Source organism: Lottia gigantea (assembly GCF_000327385.1).
Source record: "Lottia gigantea unplaced genomic scaffold LOTGIsca_1, whole genome shotgun sequence".
Taxonomy (NCBI): Eukaryota; Metazoa; Mollusca; class Gastropoda; family Lottiidae; genus Lottia; species Lottia gigantea.
The window spans coordinates 280,931-305,047 of record NW_008706746.1 but is presented as its reverse complement, the minus strand read 5'-3'; the positions used below and the strand labels follow the sequence as shown (position 1 = coordinate 305,047).

The window sequence follows — 24,117 nt, the reverse complement described above, 5'->3', positions numbered from 1 at the left end:
GATCAAAATGGCGCTGTGCATGAAAAACTGTGACTATTTCTTTCAAGCAATGTTATCTAGCAATCTATATTTTATGTTGTTTTTTAGAATGTTTAAGGCTTCCAGACCAATGGGTCATAGCTAGTGAGGAATTTTTAATGCTTGTTATTTTTTTGTTTAAGCATAATTTGTTTTCTGTTTTGTTTTGTTGTATTTTTGTAGTTTGTCTTTTAGAAACATCTACATTTGTTTAAAGATAAAATGGTGTAAAAAAAAACTGGGCCTCAAAATACTGGAATTTTGTCATATGTACAGAAAGTATATTAACGCGTGAAAATGATGGTGTAAAGTAGGTCAATGGTAATTATGCACATGCACATTAAAAACAGGAAGAGTCCATGAGTGGAACAGACTTAATATACATCGTTGTAATTGGTGTGGATTCAAAATTAAAATAGCATGTTTGTATTAGTACTCAGTTCACAGATATACCGGGATTCGCTGTCAAAATATACTCTGATATCAATTACAAATTACCATATATTCATGATTTTTCAGTTACTAAAGTCCAGTTTACACCTGACTGAATAATATAAACACAAGACAGTGATATCTAAATATATTAATATCTATTATATATTGTGTAAATAATATCAAATTATAAAACTGGATTAACATTGACAGATTGCTGCTAATATTCGTCATTATAACAGGAACAGAATACATGTAGTCATTAATATACAAAGAGTAGAAATTACAGGTCATCTCATATAAGTTGAAAAGACATGGGAAACAGGTTTCCTAAGTATATCTTGGACCCTGACCAAGGAGTGAAACGACCCTAAACTATTGTTATTTAATATATTTCGAGACTATTATAACTGGCCAAACATTGAGTGAGTTATTTGCAAACGGTCTACCGTAAAAGTTCCGGTTACCGCCCTGCAGCAGACTCAGCTTGGTGGAAACTGCCGAGGATTGTAATATAAGCAACTTGAATCTTAGCAATCAAAGACTCGGTCAAAATATGGCAAGTTCCTCTCTTAACAATGTGCCTTTTCTGGTTGAAGCTAGGTTAAATTTTTAATATTAAACAAACTGTGCCTTAGTAATAGATTTCTAAATTGAGCTGTGAAATTGGGATTTTTTTTCTCAATCAAAAACTATTTTTCTGTGAGTATTTTCTCAATGTGCAATTTATAATGGGTAACTTCTATAGTGTCTGCTGTAAGAAACCTTTAGTGCATTTAAATACATGTATTTTAAATTCCGAATTAACTAATATCTCGATATTTTTCAAAAAAACATTTTTAATAAAATGATATTAGAAATACAGTTATCTGATATTTTGAAAACGTCAGATTTGAATCAAATTTTGGCATTGACCAACCAACAAATCTATAAAATGACAAGCAATAACGTATAATTGCGAATATAATACGCAAGGATATAATACGCAACCGTTCTAATCCTCGAGTAAATCAACAAGCTGTTGTAAGGTTGTAAGCGGAGTGGTTGTATCGCGTATCTCACGATAGTTAACCAATACTGGACACTTGATCTGACTCAGCTACTGAGTCTACCAAAATCAATGTTTATAAACTGTCCAGTACAGTCCATTAAAGAGAAATGGTTATAGATAAATCTAAAATAAAGCTAGACGATATATGTCAACTAATACAGATTCTATGTTGTTTTATTGTGATATTCTAATACTTGTGACGAATAAAATTATCTTTTTAGTTTTGTGTTTTTTGCACTCTGTTGAGCCTTGTGTTACTTTCAGAAACTTTTTTTTCTGGAAGGAGGGGGTTTCGGAATCGCTTGGACAGGAAACGGAAATAACGCTATGGGCTTAAGACAGGTTTCGCACTGCAGTGTGCCATTAAGATTTCCAACTTTCAACGGATCTCCAATATGCACAGCCTTGCTTTATTGGCGAATAGACGCTTTTTCCATGTCAGCCCCTCTTTCTTCCATTGTATAAGCTGAATGAATAATATCCATAACATCAGTATTTTCTAATAAAGGTATTATGGAACCGCACCCATATTATACATGAATGCAAAAGAGAAGAAGTGTTACGTGCCCCTTTGTTTTAAATCATACTGCAACAATTCCAAAAAAAGAAAGGCGGGGAAACGCAATGCAATGAAACGAATTGTAACATCTTCTTTTATGTGCTAGATTTGGCAATGGGCTAGGAGATCGTCCAAAACATACAAAATCGTCCTCCAAAAGACAAAAAATAAAACAAATTTAATTTAATTTCGTTTATGCATGATAACGAGTTGTTGAAGCTGCTCATATAACTGATGACGTTTTTCAACTTGTCTATTTTCAAGACGAGCTTCAATACCATTCCATCTGTCCGTCAGGCTGTTCAACTTGCTCAGATAGTCTGCCCTGAAATTATAAATCGAAATGAAATAGATGAGAGACTGCATGATCACTAAAATATCTTTTTCATAGACCTAGGCATACAACTTGGTTTTAAATTTTGTACAACCCAAAGAGATCCACTGGAGAAGAACATAACCTTCAAAATCTTTCTGGTCTGCTTAAATAAACAGTTCCATTATGTTGTATGGCCTCATCAGCGATACAGAATATAGGGAATGGCATGTAGAAAGCGTCTGGTACTTTCTCATGGGACAATAAGCCAAGACATCACCTGTACAAAGTTGGGACAGTTGTCGCATCGCGCAAGGCTATAACATTTCTTATTAAGGGAAGTAACTGTGAAAACAACCTATATACTTCGAAAGTAGTTCAACACGCTGGAAGCGAATGTTAACTTGTCATCTACCAACCAACCAGCCAATACGCAATACGTCAACAAATCAGAACTACAGAACGGTTGCTGATACAGGCCTAAATATCATAATCAAATAATAATAGTAAAAAATCTACATCACCCACCTTCTTGTCTCAACTTTCTGTTGCTCCCGAACAAGTTCATCTTTTCTCTTTTCGAATTCTAGATCCCACAGATGTTGTTCTTCTTGTTCTTCGAGTGTCAGCAAATTATCATCTGAATCGTCATCGTCATAGTCCAAAGGATCTGTGGTATAAACACTCTCATCGTCGCAGCTGATCTCATATTCATCACCGGTATCAGTAACATCTTTGACTAAACCGTCATGATTTTTGGATAAGACGTCATCTTTTTCGGATATAACGTCATGACGTTGCCTTGCTACGTCATCAGTTTTAGTAAAGTCATCATTTGGCTTCTGTCCCTCACCGCCATATTGGGAAACATTTCCTTGTTCTGTTGTAGGTGAATGGGTACCTTCTATGTCGATAGAAGGTGTGGTTAGGATGATCTCTGGAGCTTTTGAAATGTTTTGCTGTTTTTTTGCTACATCTGTGAGCTCTTCGTCGACTTTTTTCCCGTCCAGGGTGGAGTCTTTAACGAGTGTTGATTCCTCGTCTTCAGAAAACTCGAGGATAGCTGTTGGATTATTTTTATCCATTCCATGTATCTTTCTTCGATCATCAGAGCTCATGACGCCGACACCAGTCGACAAGTTAAACCCAGGTGATGTGAAGGGTGGACGCCTTTTAGTAACATTCCTGTTGAGCGCATCGTTATTTCGTAAATCACCTATCTCACTTTGTGGACTCTCGATCTCCTCCAGTGTACTCAACACCCTCGTTTCCTCAGCATCTTCTGAACTGTTACTTGTAGGTATAACCCCGTTTATAAGCGTTGGGTTTTGAGAGCCTGAACGGGGAGAGGGCTCTAAACCCGTGGACACGTTGGTACCTGCTCCTGGGAAATTGTCTATGGGAGTGTACGCAACCTGCAGACGGTCATTTTCATTTCCGAACTCCAAACCAACTGTGCCTCTCTCCGTTATACATGCAACGTCAATATCGCCTAAATCTAGTGCTATATCGCCATCATGCGTCACTTCCTGATTTGCTTCGGTTGATAGTTCACCGTCCTCTGAATCGGCTGTATCTGGTCGAATGGGAGGAAGTCTTGGATAGTGTTGAAGATCACTCATTTCCCGTCTTGTTCTTGGGGTCAGTGGGTTGCCGTAGATTATTAGAGGTTGTAACGTTTCTGGTCTGGCTTTCATTTCACATTCTGAAACACTTTCTCGAACTTGTCACTGTAACAAACGTATTAAATTACTGTAAAGTTTTTAACGAAATGTAATCAATCATAACGTAAAACAACGTTTCAACAATTTACATTGTTATCAGGTTAAACAAGAAATCATTCATATAGGGCACAATATTAAATGTCTGGTTATCCTAAGCAGAGAAATAACCTTCACTTATAGAAAATATATCTTTCGTGAGTAACAGTGAAAATTAAGTAGGACGATTGTTACGGCGGGCATCCTCCGTGTCTAATGTAAGCAATAACAGATGTAACTTCGCTGAGATCATCATGATAGTGAAGTGACACCTCTCACGGAATCTGGCATGACTTTTTCAGTCAACAAAATCCAAATACTTCCAGCATGTCAATCCAAGACCTCACTATATCAAAACATTTCCTTTGAGAAAAATCCTTGACAACAACCATACAGGCAATCGATTAAATGATGCTATTGGAAAACGATAATCACAAACCGATGCAAACCTCAATTTTATGCGTCACTTTAGTTCCTTAAAAATATTAAAATTCGAAAAACGAGTCTTGTTGCTACACATAAGATACAAAAGAAATGGCCACCACCAACTGCTAAACGGGAAAGGACAAGATTTTGGTAATTATCCAGGATAAATCGATAGGGATTAATAATTTGTGATTGATTAACTCGCCTAATCATACATTAATTAATAATCCGCTTTAATCCTAGATTAGGCGGATTGGTCTAACGAAGCAAATACATGAACTCGAACCATCGGTGACAGGCATGTTCTATGGATTAGGCTAATAACCTTGACACATAAATTGTTAAAGGAACTACCAAACCAACAGCACAGAATCATCCAATTTGAACCAATCCAAACTATTAACTTGTACGACTGCCGACAACTAGCTAGTTTGCGATATCAGCATCCGCTGGAAGCGGACGTTAACTTGTCATCTACCATCAACTACCCAGTCTGTGATATCTGCATCTGCTAGAAGCAAACATTTACTTGTCATCTACCATCAACTACCTAGTCTGTGATATCTGCATCTGCTAGAAGCAAACATTAACTTGTCGTCTACCATCAACTACCTAGTCTGTGATATCAGCATCCGCTGGGAGCGAACGTTAACTTGTCATCTACCAACAACTATCTATTTTGCTATATCAGCATCCGCTGGAAGCGAAGGTTAACTTGTCATCTACCATCAACTACCTAGTCTATGATATCAGCATCCAGTGGAAGCGAAGTTTAACTTGTCATCTACCATCAACTACCTACTCTATGATATCAGCATCCAGTGGAAGCGAAGATTAACTTGTCATCTACCATCAACTACCTAGTCTATGATATCAGCATCCAGTGGAAGCGAAGATTAACTTGTCATCTACCATCAACTACCTAGTCTATGATATCAGCATCCAGTGGAAGCGAAGATTAACTTGCCATCTTCCTAGCTATCTGTTAAAGGAAATGATACCTAGAGCCCCGTTTCTCAAATGAAAATGTATCTCACGTTATCAATGGTGTTTCTATATATCTTAAGGTGAGGGTGTAAGGCAAACAGAATTGTCAAGGAGGCTCATATTAATACATTCACACGACAATAATCATACTATTTTAAAGTGAGAATTTCTATATAATATGTCTTTCTATATGAGGTAGAGTCTCAAGCAAAGACAGTGGTCATATTAACTTTCAAACTCAGATAATTCTTGACACAACTTGGTTTGAAGACACGACTTTCGATCTTGAACTGTGACAAATTACAGCTTGCCATCAGGAGATCAGATTCCGGTCTAGTACAGACCATGACCCCAATGTCTCAAATTGAGAGGAAATATACCTTTGAAAAATAAACTATATTTTATTTAATAATATTAATAGTGACATATTATGTATATATTTATATTTTATTTACACGGGACGTCGATCATCAATTGTCTTTACACGTCAAGCACTCATTGTCCGATTTCTCCTCAGGGACGTTCCTACAAATCAACAGGTGGAGGGGCCGAGGAGGGGCCACGGAATTTTCAAGGGCCTGAAAGCACAGGGCAATACAGAGCTTTATGGTAACAGATATCAAACTGATGGGAGAGGTGATCAAAGCCGGACCGGCCTGATTTAATTATTTTTAACGCCGCTTAACCTTAACCTCCGTATGACAGTCAATTTTAGAATTATCATCATTGGTCCATCTGATGATCACATCCATAGTAAATGTCCCTTTCAATTGTTCTTTAATTGTACACGTACATATACGCACATGTTACTATAAATAGCTATACAGTGGTGGTAGATCTTTGAAGTGGAAGGAATGATTTGTACGCCATCTGGCGACGTTTTAATTCAGCTTTTAGATCCAGATATTCTTCACGTGTGTACTGTTTCGAATCTTTTCTCTGTAATGTAAAAAATCAGTCCATGAGTAAGTGCATGATATCTTTAACTAAAAGAGTCACGAGCCAATGTTTGACCGAATCAACTGCTCGCCAGAGCTGAAGATTGTAGGCGGCGAATAATGAATATACCAGATTAACAATATGTGCAAAAGAAAAAAAAAACTCAACCGAAGAGTGAAATCTGATATCCTACGTAAATAAAGGCGTTTGTAAAAGGAATTTCAGATCTTCATGGGAAGCTGAAATCCTATCTGCTCTAGCACAATTAATTTTATGTAGTCAGGATTGGTATTTGGTATCGCCCATCATGCCACAATACAATACTTATCACTATTCAATACGTATCGCAATACAATACGTATCACAATACAACACGTAACACAATACAACACGTATCGCAATACAATACTTATCACAATACAATACGTATCACAATACAATACGTATCACAATACAATACGTAACACAATACAACACGTATCGCAATACAATACGTATCACAATACAATACTTATCACTATTCAATACGTATCACAATACAATACGTATCACAATACAATACTTATCACTATTCAATACGTATCACAATACAATACGTATCACAATACAACACGTATCACAATACAACACGTATCACAATACAACACGTATCACAATACAATACTTATTACTATACAATACTTATCACTATTCAATACGTATCACAATACAATACGTATCGCAATACAACACGTATCACAATACAACACGTATCGCAATACAATACGTATCAAAATACAATACTTATCACTATACAATACTTATCACTATACAATACTTATCACTATTCAACACGTATCACAATACAATACGTATCACAATACAATACGTATCACAATACAATACGTATCGCAATACAATACGCATCACAATACAATACTTATCACAATACAATACGTATCACAATACAATACGTATCACAATACAATACGTATCAAAATACAATACTTATCACCATTCAATACGTATCACAATACAATACGTATCACAATACAACACGTATCACAATACAACACGTATCGCAATACAATACTTATCAAAATACAATACTTATCACTATACAATACTTATCACTATACAATACGTATCACAATACAATACGTATCACAATACAATACTTATCACAATACAATACGTATCAAAATACAATACTTATCACAATACAATACTTATCACTATTCAATACGTATCACAATACAACACGTATCGCAATACAATACGTATCACAATACAATACGTATCAAAATACAATACTTATCACTATACAATACGTATCACAATACAATACGTATCACAATACGTATCGCAATACAATACGTATCACAATACAATACTTATCACAATACAATACTTATCACTATACAATACTTATCACTATACAATACGTATCACAATACAATACAATACTTATCACTATACAATACTTATCACTATACAATACTTATCACTATACAATACGTATCACAATACAATACGTATCACAATACAATACTTATCACTATTCAATACGTATCACAATACAATACGTATCACAATACGTATCGCAATACAATACGTATCACAATACAATACTTATCACAATACAATACTTATCACTATACAATACTTATCACTATACAATACGTATCACAATACAATACAATACTTATCACTATACAATACTTATCACTATACAATACTTATCACTATACAATACGTATCACAATACAATACGTATCACAATACAATACTTATCACTATACAATACTTATCACTATACAATACGTATCACAATACAATACGTATCACAATACGTATCGCAATACAATACGTATCACAATACAATACGTATCACAATACAATACGTATCACAATACAATACGTATCGCAATACAATACGTATCACAATACAATACTTATCACTATACAATACTTATCACTATACAATACGTATCACAATACGTATCGCAATACAATACGTATCACAATACAATACGTATCACAATACAATACGTATCACAATACAATACGTATCGCAATACAATACGTATCACAATACAATACGTATCACAATACAATACGTATCACAATACAATACTTATCACAATACAATACGTATCACAATACAATACGTATCACAATACAATACGTATCACAATACGTATCACAATACAATACGTAAAGCGATATGGGTTAATGGGATAAAAGGTTGAAATACATAACGCGTTTCGTGGCATGTCAAATCGCGATACACCAATCTTTCGATATATTGCAATTATTAGAACGAGAGTTTTTTCATGAAAACCTACCTTTCTGAATCTCTGCCGGGTTCCAGCAGGACAAGTTTTAGGTCGCAACCTGTTTGAGTCCTCGAATACCTCTGAAAATAAAATACACGAAAATAATTAACTTTCAAGTTTATTAAGATTTAAACGAGGTTTCCCTATCGCTTTATGTAATATCAGAAACATTTTTAGCCTAACTTCAATTTGCATAATTTAGATTTCAATATCGCAATAAACCGAGGTCAGTGTGATACGGGGGGTCTCAAGGGGGGCTTAACTATTTGCCTAAACAGGTAGAAAAAGATCATATACATCTTTAAGAAACTTCAAGAAAAATACTATAATGACCGGAGGTTTTTAACGTCATTGGTCAAAAAAGTATTAGTCGCGGGATTGTTTTCCAAATATACCACACATGCATTATCACAGGACCCGATTCTCCCTGCTTAACAGTTTAAATAACGGAGCACAAATTTTTATGTTTCAACAATTAACATTATCATTATCAGGAATTTAATTGTTGTCAAAAAATATATTGTTATCTCCCTTTACACGTGAATCCATTCTAGTCATCAACTTTCTCGACAATTTAAAAGTGTTCATCCATTGACAAGAGCTCATCTCATGTTGCTGACAATACTGTTAATCCTCATTGGTATGTTAATACAGTTAAAACGATTACAAGTCAACGAAAATCTAAACTTTTGAATCTTAGTCGTGTTTTGAAACGAAACTTATTTAAATATCAAACGATTGAAATAGCAAGTGTTATTGGGATAATTTTGACATGAAAAACATTTTACATATAAAAAGAAGCCTTCCACGTAGATACAAATGATATCCCAGTGAAAAACTGTTTTGTGTGAAAATAGTTTCAGTGATTCACGATGGCAATCAAAGACAAATTCCGACAGATAAGTGATCATTTCTGTCGAAAACACACGAAAAAATCAGACTAAAGAGCTAGACTATGAGACAAAAAATCTAAGCCATGTGGAGATTTTCTTCATCTCCGAGGGTGCGGGGGATTTAAACCTATCCGCCCAAACCAGACATATTCGGAAAAATAGATATATTTGCGTTTGACTTTGAGTTTGAGTACACATGTAATCATCATACAATTTTTGCCTCTTGTTTTTGCAGAATCAACTGTTTTATAATCGAATTCAGCTGATTTTCACAAATTTAAATGAATACATGTATCAGCTTCAGAATAGTACTGATAGTCTTAGAATGACTGAACGTCGATAATAATATACAATTTTAGTATGTTAAAGGGATTGTAAAGAGGTTTGAAAAATTTGTGTATGTATCAGAGACACTGATAGCATCAATTTGCACTATTCCAGTTTTCAGTCAGACGTCTGTGGTTCCTGCAATTCCACAAAAACTTAGTGTTTTATTACGCTTCAAATAGTAAGAATCCCTTTAACATTAGTAAGATACGCACTTCCCAGTAAATCCAAGCGAAAATTACACAAATTTCCCCTGTTAAATCAAATTTCAAATTGATAAGGAGTGCCCATGTTTATATTTTCATCATAAACGCCAAGTCATTTTAAGACTATCACTCTTACCTTGATTGTTAGTTTCATCATCCGACGAGGGGTTAATATTGGGTAGGTTAATTTCGAAACGAGCACTGACAAACAAACAAACAAACAAACAAAAATAAACAACAAGTAACAAACAAACATGCTGGTTAGCAGTGAAGTTTCTATAGATCATGAGGTGGAGGGGCCAAGTTGGGGCCACAGAATTGTCTAGAGAGGCAAACAGTACCAAGCATTTAAGAACTCGGTCTAATTAAATCATACCAAATTTTCGTTCCGTTTTTTTCATAAGAACTAATAAAAAACGAAACGGATGTTTGGTATATTTTTTATTAGACTGTTAATAACTCAATGGTAAGAAACCGAACCACTCCCTCCGAAGAAACATCACTGCTGGTGAGAGTGCTAGATTGTCACTGAAAGGGCTGAATGAATACAATCGAGAAATAACGGTAACATGGTTTTTCCCCAAAAAATACGCTCACGAGCTCTAATTTTCAAGAAGTCAACTTTTTTCATCAGGATATTAGGGGAAAAATGACAAAAATTTTGACTACCGACTAGATGGAAGTAAGGATCATACAGAAACTAAGTTGTTCCATCTTGACAGGAACTTCTTGTGCTGCGCCAAGTATATGTAGATGCAAATTACAGAAAATTACGGAATTTCTCATATTTTTGAACGAAATCTGTCATCATTAATTGTTTGAAAACAGGGTACAGTAAACGTTTATTTGGAAGTAAATTCAACAGTTACCCTCAGTGACAATGTAGCTCTCATATACGCCGTCGAAGGTCTTGCTTCCAATGTATTTTTTTGAAGATAAAAACAGTCCGAATCGGCATGTGCACTACATTACATGGACAAGACCTTCGAATTCGTGCATTGATTAGTACAGGCGTCAGAACATCAAAAATTAGGTTAATGGACATGTAAATTATGTAAATCATTTCATTTGCTACATACAACTGATTGCTGCAAAATATTGCATTGCATTTCTCAACTTTATTTAGCACGATTAGCAAAATCAAATGTCATGCATTGTAATTCTGAAATTTATTAGCACAATTAGCAAAATCCAACGAAATTCATTTTTCATGCAGCAGACATTAAACGTAAAAGCAATTAGTTTTCAACAAAGGGCGACAACTTCATGACACTAAACAAAGGCATGTGAAAAACATTCTTGAAGATGGATAACGCTTTTCAATATTAATGTGTATCGATATGAGTTTCAATGAAAGCACTGGTCGTTAAACGAGAACGAAATTCATTGTTTATATGATGCATATAGTGTCAACAGCAATTCCCTTAGAACAGGTTTCTGTAAGCCATTTCGCGTCAAAGTTATAAGTATAATCAAGTATAATCAAAAGCTCACCCAAAGTATGGCAAAAACCGAGAGCAAAAAAGAAGTGCCATCAGATTTTCGAAAAGAGAAAGCAAGGTCTGCTTCGGGCGCGAAACCAGCAACTACTCATTTTCAGTTTTCATATCGTCGTAAAGTGTAATTGTAATAACCGGAAGGAGAGCAGATTAATTTTTTTGAAAAAACACTCGTTTTTGCATGGGGCGTCTCATTGTCACGATCCGTTTTAGACGGCATACATTCAATACCCAGCTTGATTTAGTTTCATGAAATTGCGCCAGTTACAACAAATAACCACCCAACCTTTCTTACCTATGCTTGATGTCGGCTGGCTCGGTCTGGGCATCGAATTCATCTTTCCGGAACGACGTAAACGCTACATTGGTTTTGTTCTTTAGACGGATGACTATCTTGTTTCCTGGTCGAGGTTTAGAATCCTAGAATAATGATGAAGATTATTTATCTGGACACCTGATACCAATTTCCATTGTGAAATACTTACTTATTTATAATTGATACAATTCCTCTTATGAATTGATCATTTCCTGCTTCTCCCAATGTGTAGACAAACTGTTATTTTGGATTTAAAGTGTTGTTTTGCGGTTCTGATCATAGAACAATCAGTTATTTTTCTATTTTCAACTGTCGAAGGATCTTAAACATACACAGTGCCTCGTTTTTTTTGTCCCATCAAGAGAAGAGAAGTAGACCGATTGGTCAGATACTTACCTCTGCTTGATACCGATGAAGTTTCACGGTTCGTTTATTCCCTTTAGTACCCTCATTAAACCCATTGTGCCAATCTTGTATCCTTCTTTCCAACATACTTAGCGCAGAATCACTACAAGCATAATCTGCTTCCGCTTCCGCTTGAGAATACATTTCACCAACACCAGTAAGGAAAGAGTCTGTCATATCGTCTGTCATCGCATTTCTAGCCAATGAAATGGCGAGTTGAGATTCGTGATGGGGACTAACGCCCTCTTCCGGTATTTCTTCTTCCACGATTTGTGGCGGGCGACCAGAAGCTTTCTGGTTTTCCTGAACTTTATTGAAGTCGAGTTTATCGGTATATTTTGATCGTTCGATTTTACGATGACGCCGCTTATTCTCCCTCATCCTTATAAGATAAAACACACTTCCGGGCCCGTACATATTTATCAATGGTCCTTTCTGAATGCCGTCTGGGCTAAGTTCTATTTGTGGAGGGCGTTCCTGTTGTACAATCGGCGCCTTTCGCAATTTTTCTTTCTTTTCCTTTTCGTCGAGTGTGTACAGGAAAAACCTAAACAGTGGGAGAGTTTGTTCACTGAGCCGAGAGAAATGAAGCGTAAGTTTATTATGGACAATGTCTTTCATTATGTTCAGGGACTGGGGATGGCGTTTTTCCAGCAGACGGTCATAGTTGTTCTGATCCAGGACAAACAGTCGTGCCTCCTCTGTACAGATGATCGTTTCAGCATATGTCTGTAATCCGAGCACCATTTCTAAATCACCTAGAAGTAAATAGAGTGGGCTATTGATTATTTTAAATTAAAGTGATTAGTGGTCCCTAGAAAAAGTGTTTTTTTTTACGTTTTTGTCCCAAAAATACGTGTCAGAATGGGCCAAATCAATCCAATTTTCAAAAAATGTTGATGAGAGAATCCTTTCTTTCAGACTTAAACGCCTCCTCGGATTTTTCGCATTTTGAATTTAAGCCTCGACAGTTATTTCTCCATTTTGTCAGTTTGCCTCACGCGCCCTCACATCGAAATCACATTGTCTTTAGATCTAGCACTAGAGTTAATTACATATAAATATTTAGGTTTATTTAGACCGTTTGACCAAGTTAGACTGTAGATTTGTTGATGAACATTAACGTACCTATAATATCTACAGCTCCCATCAAACACAGCTCGAGATGTTTATTAGCCTGTTTTTTAGTCTCGTGAACAACCTCACTTCGTTTCTGGTAGGTTTCCTTTCTATCAAAACCTCTTTTCTTCTCTAAATTCATTTCTCTGCAAAATTAATCAGGTGATATAAAATAAAATGATTGGCCTTTAGAAGGGGATGCAACTCAAAACCTAAATATCCTCATGATCACAAGCATGTTTCTTTAGCGATAGTGTATGACGGTTTTCAGGTGAGATAAACGTCATACGCTGTTGTTTAGAGATCATGGCCACAGGTAGAGTCTTCAAACTAATGGCATATTCCGTAAGTACAATAATACCGAGTATATCCAATATCGTATTAAACTGCTAATTCTGTTGGCCTTTCTACACACCTGGGTGTTTTCCACGACGAACCAGGACTTATGAGGACAAATAGGAACATTGTGGTACTTTAATGAAATGAGATGACGATGTAAATTGTTGAAACGTTATTCATATCATCCGATGATGATCTTTAGGACCTATGGTGACATATTGTTACTTTGAAATCAGATGACAATGTAACTTGTTGAAACGTTGTTTATATCATACAATGATGATCTTTAGGATTTATGGTGCCATTGTGGTACTTTGATGAAATAAGATGACAATGTAAATTGTTGAAACGTTGTTTATATCATCCAATGATGATCTTTAGGACTTATGGTGCCATTGTGGTACTTTGATGAAATAAGATGACAATGTAAATTGTTGAAACGTTGTTAATATCATCCAATGATGATCTTTAGGACCTATGGTGACATATTGTTACTTTGAAATCAGATGACAATGTAACTTGTTGAAACGTTGTTTATATCATACAATGATGATCTTTAGGATTTATGGTGCCATTGTGGTACTTTGATGAAATAAGATGACAATGTAAATTGTTGAAACGTTGTTTATATCATCCAATGATGATCTTTAGGACTTATGGTGCCATTGTGGTACTTTGATGAAATAAGATGACAATGTAAATTGTTGAAACGTTGTTAATACCATCCAATGATGATCTTTGGGACTTATGGAGCTATTGTGGTACTTTGATGAAATAAGATGACAATGTAAATTGTTGAAACGTTGTTTATATCATCCAATGATGATCTTTAGGATTTATGGTGCCATTGTGTTACTTTGAAATAAGATGACAATGTAAGTTGTTGAAACGTTGTTTATATCAACCAATGATTATCTTTAGGACTTATGGTGCCATTGTGTTACTTTGATGAAATAAGATGACAATGTAAATTGTTGAAACGTTGTTAATACCATCCAATGATGATCTTTGGGACTTATGGAGCTATTGTGTTACTTGATGAAATAAGATGACAATGTAAATTGTTGAAACGTTGTTTATATCATCCAATGATGATCTTTGGGATTTATGGTGCCATAATGTTACTTTGAAATAAGATGACAATGTAAGTTGTTGAAACGTTGTTTATATCAACCAATGATGATCTTTAGGACTTATGGTGCCATTGTGTTACTTTGATGAAATAAGATGACAATGTAAATTGTTGAAACGTTGTTAATACCATCCAATAATGATCTTTGGGATTTATGGTGCCATAATGTCACAGTGTAAATTTTTGAAACGTTGTATCGTATCACCCATAAAACGAAAATTGAGAATACCTACTTTCTAAGTAAATCCCTGGCCTTCTCCTTCTCCAGGTCAGCGATAGCACCTTTAGGGAAGTGATGTGGGTACTGGGTTTTGTGCTGGGAGGGATCCATCACTACTTTAACTTGACCACTGAAATAAAAACCTCAGTGGTGAAGGACATGAGAAACTTTAAAGTCCAACTATTCAACAAAGTATTTGTGGTTACCAGGTTATCAATTGATTAAGATTTATGTCATGCTGCTGACACATATTTCTGATATAGAACAAGGTAGGCTTTTGTTTGTGGTTACCGTATAATAAATCACAAAAGATTTGAGTAAATCTTTGTTGGCTTTTTTGGTTTTTTTTTTTGGTTTGGGGGACATGCCTCCACTGTATTTGATATTCAAAGAGCCTTTGTGGCAGCAAGAGTGTCGATATTACTGGAAAACCACTGACCTTACTATAAATATCAGACCATCAACAGGAGCACCTTGTTTTACCACCACATCTTCAAACTTCAAAATCTCTTTCTTCAAACTCATCGCCATCATGTTTTTATACCGGCTCTGCCACGAATGGAACAGGGGCAGAGAGTTGACGAATTTCTGTTTCTCCTCGAAAGCCTGGGCCTGGTGAAATCTCAGAGATCGGTTGTAGAGATCTTTTCGGACGATAAGGAGATCGGTGACCTCTGTCGAGATAATACTGGCGTTACGGACACAGTCGTTACTGATTAGAGCCAACTCTCCAAAACTTTTACCGGCCTCTGAAAAAATAATTAAAATGAATGTGCATTAGCAATCTTGTTATCAAGACGAATATTGAAAGTTAACAAACCCAGTTAAATACCATATAGTGATTATAGAGTTATCTGAAATTATTACAATAGACCTTGGAGTTATACTGTTACGAAAACTTTAAGGTTAAGATTATTACCAAAGACGGGGCCAGAAATGCTTCAATATAGCAGTCTGTTCACCGGTTTGACGGCTTCATTATTGATGAATGGTACATGCTTTTCTTGCACTTATGTTGATATTCAGTACCGCGGTTGGATCTAGTTGAGCCTCTGCCCTGACAAAAATATCCTCAGTGCACATTGCATGGCGTTTCCATTCACGATTATCCCAAACTGGTGCAGACAATTTAATAGTATGTAGGTTTATATCATTTTGTCGTATTAATAAAGTTTACATCCACAAAGGACAAAATACCATACCTATTTTTCCAAGGTAATTTCCATATTTGGATCTATCGAGAGGATGCAGATCCGGGCCCTCTCTCAACACCAGGGCCTCCTCGTCCAACTGTCGTTTCCGGGTGTTAGCAAACTCCTCGTCAGTCAGACTGGTGTTGATATGGATTGATACTGTACCAGTCAGGATGATAAAAAAGCTGAAAGATCAGATTTTACCAATGTTAATAGTTATGAAATATTCTGTAAAATTATGGCCCGTCCATGCATTAAAGGGACAGATGCCGTTTTTTGACCAATCATATACTTTAGTCTCAGAAACGGAATTTTTCTTTAGCTAAGCTAAAATCGTAATAGTGTTCACAGCTCATCGTCGAATTGGAGACTTCAAATCCATGTGTGTTCAAAATTACCCGCATTTGAAAAAGACGAGTCATCTTTTTATGAAACACTGCCATATATAGAAAATACATCTATAGAAGTAATTAGTTTGTTCCTAGTTTGAGATATTTTTGAAGGAATTATGCGTTTTTCGTACATTTGTTGTAATTCTGAAGACTATTTACATAATATATTCAAAACTCACCCCCTCCCTCCCTCCCCCTCCCCCTCCCCCCTCCCCCCCAAAAATGGCATCAGAGCATGCTCTGTGAATAACACTAAAATAAGAATCAACAACTCACCAGTCTCCTTTCTCTCCCTGTCTAATAATAACACTGTCTCTCTGACATGATGTGAACTCACAGTTTTTAATGATGTCTTTTAATACCTCTACAATAGATTTTATATTACTAGGGATTGTGACAGCAAGAATATGCAAAAACTTTATTAACAGATGGATATCGGAAACATGAATAACTGCAACAACGTCCATTCTTCTTTTGTGGGGGGGGGGGGGCAAATTTTTGGAAGAGCTGCCCGAAAATATGCCATTTATTATCAATAAAATCTCAATAAAAGGTAGTCCGCAACATATGCCTCCATTCCAGCCACTGATGACTATATTGACAGTTGTAAGCTGGAGTGTACGCCAACCGACAACTGTCCAAATAGCTCCCAGAGGCCGGTATACAGCAGATGTTTCGGACTATGTATGAGAAGTGTTATAGTTTTCAAACAACTTTGCTTCTTGAAGGTTGAAGACTGTTTAAAGCACGTCCCAAAATTTAAAGAAGAAAAGTTTTTAAATACATTTTATTCGATAGTCAAAGCAACCAATCAGAAATATAAAAAAAGAGAAAAAGGGTGATATTTTCCATGTTTCTTCCTTGTCCTTGATTCCGTATGATTTCTGCAAAGGTATATTACATGTTGTACTTTTTTCAATTTATAAACATTAGACAGAAATTATAAGAATTACAATAAGTGTAAACAATACCTGAATGTAGATGTTTAAACATGTCTGATTTCTTTCTAAACCAGGGTAGAATCTGTTCGATCTCGGCATCAGATCGTTTCTCAGCTGGTTGAGTGATCAGAGATATCACTGTATCGTAAAGATGTGCCATTGCACCCCACGTACTCCGCACACCTGCAATATATCAATAGTATTAAATAAGTTAGGTATTTTGTCACAATTCGTACACCAAGATACACCATCGCACCCCGCGTACTCCGCACACTTGATATTCAGTATTTAGTTCGGTAATAAGAACAATAGCACAATTACCATGATGCGCAATCGTACTTCGCAACCTGCAAAGTATCATTGACATTTAAAATTTAGTTTAGTGAGTAGAGTAGGACAATAGCACAATCCGCACATGAAGATGCGCACACCTACAATATCGAAATGATATTCGATGTCTATCTTGCAGTCTGATCAAACCTGCAAGTATGGAATGATATTGAATACTTGGTTCGATGCCTATCCCATTAAAAGATATTTGTACAGTCCGCACACTAAGCTACTCTTTACTCCACACATAACACAATAACACATTGTGTTTCATTTTGTTTGATCTTAAAAGTGTAAATTAAAATATTATAGCTAGTTTGGTCGGCACAAATCCGCATAGCTACAATCTAATCCATACAATGTCGCACACAATTTTGCGAATGTTTGAATTTTTAATAGCCAACTCAGGCGAAGATGTATAGCTTTATCAATTTATTTACCACAAACAAGAACAATTTGCATTAAAACATCTGTCATTTGACATATTCGGCTCATTTATTATTCCTAATGAAGAATAAAATTTTAAATTTAAGAAATTCCGAATTTTGAACTTGCCTTTCAATTTAGTCATATTCCACATGTCGCCTGTATCTAGCCTAGCCCATTACGTGTTATTATACAGGCTATCTAGCGATATTATAATAATATTTAAACCGAGTTTCTTGATTAAACAGTGTCCATAACATTTTGATTAAGAGGTTTGACAAGAGGTTGTTTAAAGGTCTGATTTGGTTTGAGAATTTTTGTTTTATGAATATAGAGCGTGCTATGATAACATGTATTTTGACATGGTTAAACATAAATTAGAAATATTAAAATTAATCAAATTTATGTTTGTGTTTTTGAATTTTACTGTGGAACTTATCGTGAACAACTATCACTGACAATAATAATATTATTATATTAAAATACATGTAGCATCTTTGTGGTCAGAATTGAATATGCAATCGAACTAAAGATGATTCTTTGATTTATTGCTATTACTGTCAACCAAAACCTCTTATGTTTACAATTAACATAGAGTGGCGGGATGCCGTAATAGCAATTAGCACTTTTTCTATGTATTATATGGTCAATGTCATCACAAAAAACATAACTTCTCCGTTTTCGTTTGTGATGAATTTTGTATACAAAACTTCTCTGTGTTTACACCTTTGCCAATGACAGTCAACGTTATAATTTAGCTCAATTTAGCTCACAGCTATATTGGTATTTAATTTATTCTTATAACTCGATTCTATGTACTGTGTTTTTTCTTCAACCAAACTATGCCTTGAATATAGAGGCATTAAAACAAACAATCGAATGTTGCCATGTGTTCTGATACCGCCAGCAGACATTCTGTATTGATTCCTGAAACTGATAACCTCAGATCGATAGCACTCGATTGATTTAATCAGTGGGCTATTGGTTAAATAACCGCACGTTAAGTTAACTTGTAGTGTTTACTGAACACTTGTGATTAAATGGTGAATTATTTTAGGTCTGATAAAATATATATTGACTACATGGCGGGGAATTGATTATAATTCCACTCTAACAGATTACATTAAACACAATTCGTCTTTAATAATTCCAATTTATCCAAGTATCCTGTCATATTTCAATATAGAAGACAGATTTCAAATACGTTTCGTTTGATTAATGAATATTAAATGACCTTGAACATGAGATGCATAACAATTTCGTCAGATCGTGGATGCCAAATGGAGTCACCTCAATACAAATACGAAATGAAACATCCAGATTAGCATGTCACATAATCAACTTGACATTTATTTATGATCAAAAGATTCTATGATGATATATAGCAATCTAAAAATAAATTTTGGAGAAAAAGGTCATATAAAGAATCTAAATTCCTGCAAATCTTTAGTGAGAAATGTTACGACCTTTTCGTCTTAGAATGAGTCGGTATTATGTAATTGGAATTATCAGGAATATCCTATAAAAGACATCTGAAATGTCAAATTCAGAAATAGGAATAAGAATTGCTATATATGGAATAATAATCCACAGACTAGTTATTTTGAGATAATACCATCTAAAAATACCAATGATAGTAGAGAGGATAGGTTATTAATTGATTCGTTGAACTTTATGGTGGACTTTTAATGTTAGAACAGTTGTGTAAAATGTGTTTTGTGATATTCCTGACTATTAGTCGATTGACAAAATTTCTGAGGACCAATAAAGAGATGGGGAATTATTTAGTTATTATTTTATTATTAAGTTTGAAAAGGAAGTATCTTTTTTGTGTTTTGAGTGATTGTGTTTGTTGTGTTTAGAGTGTGTGTGTGTTTTTTTTTGTCTGTGTTTTGAGTTTGTCTGTGTTTTTTTTTGTGTTTTGGGTGAGTATTTTTTGTGTGTTTTGAGTTGTTTTGTTGTTTTGAGTGTGTTTGTATTTTGTGTTTAGAGTGAGTGTGTTTTTTGTGTTTTAAGTAAGTGTGTTTTTGTGTTTTAAGTATATCTGTCTTTTGTGTTAAGATTGAGTCTGTTTTTTGTGTTTTGAGTGGGTGTTTTTTTCGTGTTTTGAGTATGTGTTGGCTCAATATTTTGACCACATAATCCCATTGTCTTAGTAAACAGAAGTAGCCAAATACTGGAGATTCGCCACGAGGTTATCCAGCTCCTTGCCCCATTCTGCTGTGTATTGCTAATTCTTCATTTTCTCATTTAATATATTTTGTTATATAGATACCGTTAGAATCTTGGGAACAGAGTTAATTACGAGATTAAAGTATTTTCTCTTTAATGAATATCGATATTGAAATCGTGTGCGAGAGATTATTATTCAATAATAATAATAAGTTAAGTAGGTCCACTTTGGTATTTAACATATTCAATTATCCTTTGAACTCGTTATCATTTTAAAAACTCTGAGCCATCTTTAAAAAATAGAATTGATTTAGTGCATTCTGACACATATTACTATTCAATATTTTCCCACTTGACCTATTTCAAGGCAATCATTTTAAACAAGGCTAATAGAGTGTCAGTTGACAATAGAAAACAACATGCTTAATGTCTCGAGTTGCTTTGAACTTCATTTCTAATGACCTACTGCTGCTAAATGTCCTTAAAATAGACTGGGACAATATTCCGAGGCGCAGTGTGCTACAGGCTTTGAACGATAGACTCATACGTTATAACGTAAATATTGACAAGAGCTTTTTAGAACACCTAGGAAAGAGTTAATGTTCCCTTATAGGTTCATAATGTCTTTCACTTGACTAATGTCAATTTCATCCGGCCGAGGGAGAATCTTCATAAGTACAGCAAAGTTCGAACAATTCTCGAAAACCCTAGCAATTTCAAACATTATTTTTTTTTAACCTTTTGTACACGAGAAGCAAGATGTATCATCTTATAAAACAATATCATTGTGTGAATTCATTCTTACTGAGTATATCCTCTTACAGGTTACAAATAGCTAAGTTCAACCCTGTATCTTTTATCAAATTTCATAGAAAGATTAGCTTTGTAACCCTTTCAGTTATATGTAACAGTCGATTAGCAATGTTAATCGCAAACTAAACGTTAATCAAATGCAACCCAAGTCAAAACTACTATTTCCCCTTTTTCACGAATGCGCACATACCAATATAATAACGAGGTGAACTAGAAGCTTTGGTGCTTAATACAGATCGAAGATCAGGTTAATAAGATTTAACGAAATATGAAAATCAATCTTTTAGAATTTGATGTGTTTTATGATAAAAATATTAGATTTCATTCTGATAATCTCATTGGCCCAGTCGAAAGAAGAATACGACGTTACACCTAATTTAATATCACTTGTTAGATTTCACAAGAAGAACAAAGACATATATCTATCAAAAATATTATTCAAATCACAAGAAGAAAACAGACATACATGTATACTTATAAAAAAACTATTATTCAAATCACAAGAAGAAAACAGACATACATGTATACTTATAAAAACTATTATTCAAATCACAAGAAGAAAACAGACATACATGTATACTTATAAAAACTATTATTCAAATCACTAGAAGAAAAATGATATATACCAATCAAAAATATTATTCATATCACAAGGAGAAAACTGGAATATAGCTATCAAAACAATTATTCAAATCACAAGGAGAAAACTGATATATACCAATCAAAACTATTATTCAAATCACTAGAAGAAAAATGATATATACCAATCAAAAACTATTATTCAAATCACAAGGAGAAAACTGACATATAGCTATCAAAACAATTATTCAAATCACAAGGAGAAAACTGATATATACCAATCAAAACTATTATTCAAATCACAAGGAGAAAACTGATATATACCAATCAAAACTATTATTCAAATCACTAGATGAAAAATGATATATACCAATCAAAAATATTATTCAAATCACAAGAAGAAAACAGACATATACCTATCAAAACTATTATTCATATCACAAGGAGAAAACTGATATATACCAATCAAAACAATTATTCAAATCACAAGGAGAAAACTGGCATATAGCTATCAAAACAATTATTCAAATCACAAGGAGAAAACTGGAATATAGCTATCAAAACTATTATTCAAATCACAACAACTTATTAACAACAATAACTTGCATATAGCTATCAAAACTATTATTCAAATCACAAGGAGAAAACTGGAATATAGCTATCAAAACTATTATTCAAATCACAAGGAGAAAACTGGCATATAGCTATCAAAACAATTATTCAAATCACAGGGAGAAAACTGGAATATAGCTATCAAAACTATTATTCAAATCACAAGGAGAAAACAGACATAGACCTATCAAAACCATTATTCAAATCACAAGGAGAAAACTTGCATATAGCTATCAAAACTATTATTCATATCACAAGGAGAAAACTGATATATACCAATCAAAACAATTATTCAAATCACAAGGAGAAAACTTGCATATAGCTATCAAAACTATTATTCAAATCATAAGGAGAAAACTGGCATATAGCTATCAAAACTATTATTCAAATCACAAGGAGAAAACTTGCATATAGCTATCAAAACTATTATTCAAATTATTCAGGTTCAGTATAAACGAACCCATTTTCCTCTTTAATCCTGAAAAGTGTACGGGTAGCAAATATTAACTGTTTCACCGAGTTTTATAAATTATATGTCTACAAATAAATGCATTCCTTTAAGAAATATATTATTTTGTACTATACCTGGTCTTGGAGTTATTCTGTCCATTTTCATCGAAATATTACACTTCCTCAAAAAATAGAAAATATCTCAAATCCTTTTATCACTCTGGTGCAATTTTTGCTGTACTGTGTTGCTTAATGTTTATTCGAATCCACGTCCAGTTCGTGCTGTGACATAGATATCGCATTCAGTGCAGTAATTAAACAATATATATATGTTAGCAATCCAAAATTGGTTGCTCCAAGTAGAATATAGTTGCGTCTTTTAACAAACGAACGAACGAATCCTGACGAAAATGAAAAATATCTCTTTTTGACGAATGAAAGAAATCTTTGAACGAATAATAAAAATCCTGGAACAAATCTTGAAACGAATAACTATCGTTTTGAACGAATGAATCTGGAAAGAATGAATGAATGCAACTATATCGAATAGTATGTAAGTAGATTAACTATTATAAAATGAGAAATTATAAAAATTAATCTATGATCAAAGGGTTTATAAGATTAATCCGCGTTATAATATCACCTTTTCAGAGTTCACAAAAACACTATAAGATTCTATTTCTAAAATAGGTCCAAATCATATGTATAATTTCCTATGTGGATTCTTCTCAAATTTCAATCTAGCTACTCTGATCAAATTGGAATAAGTTATTGTCTATGAATAGTTGACGGGCACATACAGCTCCTGATTATAAGATGACAAACTAGCACACTTAACCGAAATTTCAAAATTTGGTTTGGATAACACAATCGAGAGCGGATTGGAATATCCATCAACCTTCACAATTTCCCAAGATCTAACACTGTCTTATTTGTGCTAATATTTTCAC

General features: G+C 34.4%; 2 protein-coding genes across 2 annotated transcripts; both read right to left on the bottom strand.

Moving 5' to 3' along the window:
* Window positions 1–2,229: 2,229 nt before the first annotated feature.
* LOTGIDRAFT_227785 (hypothetical protein) lies at window positions 2,230–4,650 on the bottom strand. Its single transcript, XM_009045375.1, has 3 exons — window positions 4,583–4,650; window positions 2,902–4,103; window positions 2,230–2,385 (listed from the first exon to the last, which is right to left on the bottom strand). The coding sequence occupies exons 2-3, from the start codon at window positions 4,068–4,070 to the stop codon at window positions 2,244–2,246; spliced, it is 1,311 nt and encodes a 436-aa protein (XP_009043623.1). The 5' UTR covers window positions 4,071–4,103; window positions 4,583–4,650; the 3' UTR covers window positions 2,230–2,243.
* A 1,281-nt stretch (window positions 4,651–5,931) lies between these two features.
* On the bottom strand, window positions 5,932–18,592 carry LOTGIDRAFT_227784 (hypothetical protein; the record flags this gene model as incomplete). The annotated part of the gene is made up of 12 exons (XM_009045374.1): window positions 5,932–6,485; window positions 8,813–8,883; window positions 10,366–10,430; window positions 12,024–12,148; window positions 12,441–13,207; window positions 13,578–13,714; window positions 15,273–15,389; window positions 15,699–16,008; window positions 16,462–16,637; window positions 17,121–17,208; window positions 17,816–17,968; window positions 18,556–18,592. The coding sequence occupies 12 exons, from the start codon at window positions 18,590–18,592 to the stop codon at window positions 6,366–6,368; spliced, it is 2,166 nt and encodes a 721-aa protein (XP_009043622.1). The 3' UTR covers window positions 5,932–6,365.
* Between the last annotated feature and the right edge of the window lie 5,525 nt (window positions 18,593–24,117).

Excerpts from the sequence above, each read along its gene's own strand:
- LOTGIDRAFT_227785 (XM_009045375.1), bottom strand. The coding sequence starts at position 4,070 with ATGAAAGCCAGACCAGAAACGTTACAACCTCTAATAATCTACGGCAAC. Across the intron at positions 2,386-2,901 it reads CAGAAAGTTGAGACAAGAAG|GGCAGACTATCTGAGCAAGT; the intron begins GTGGGTGATGTA and ends TTATAATTTCAG.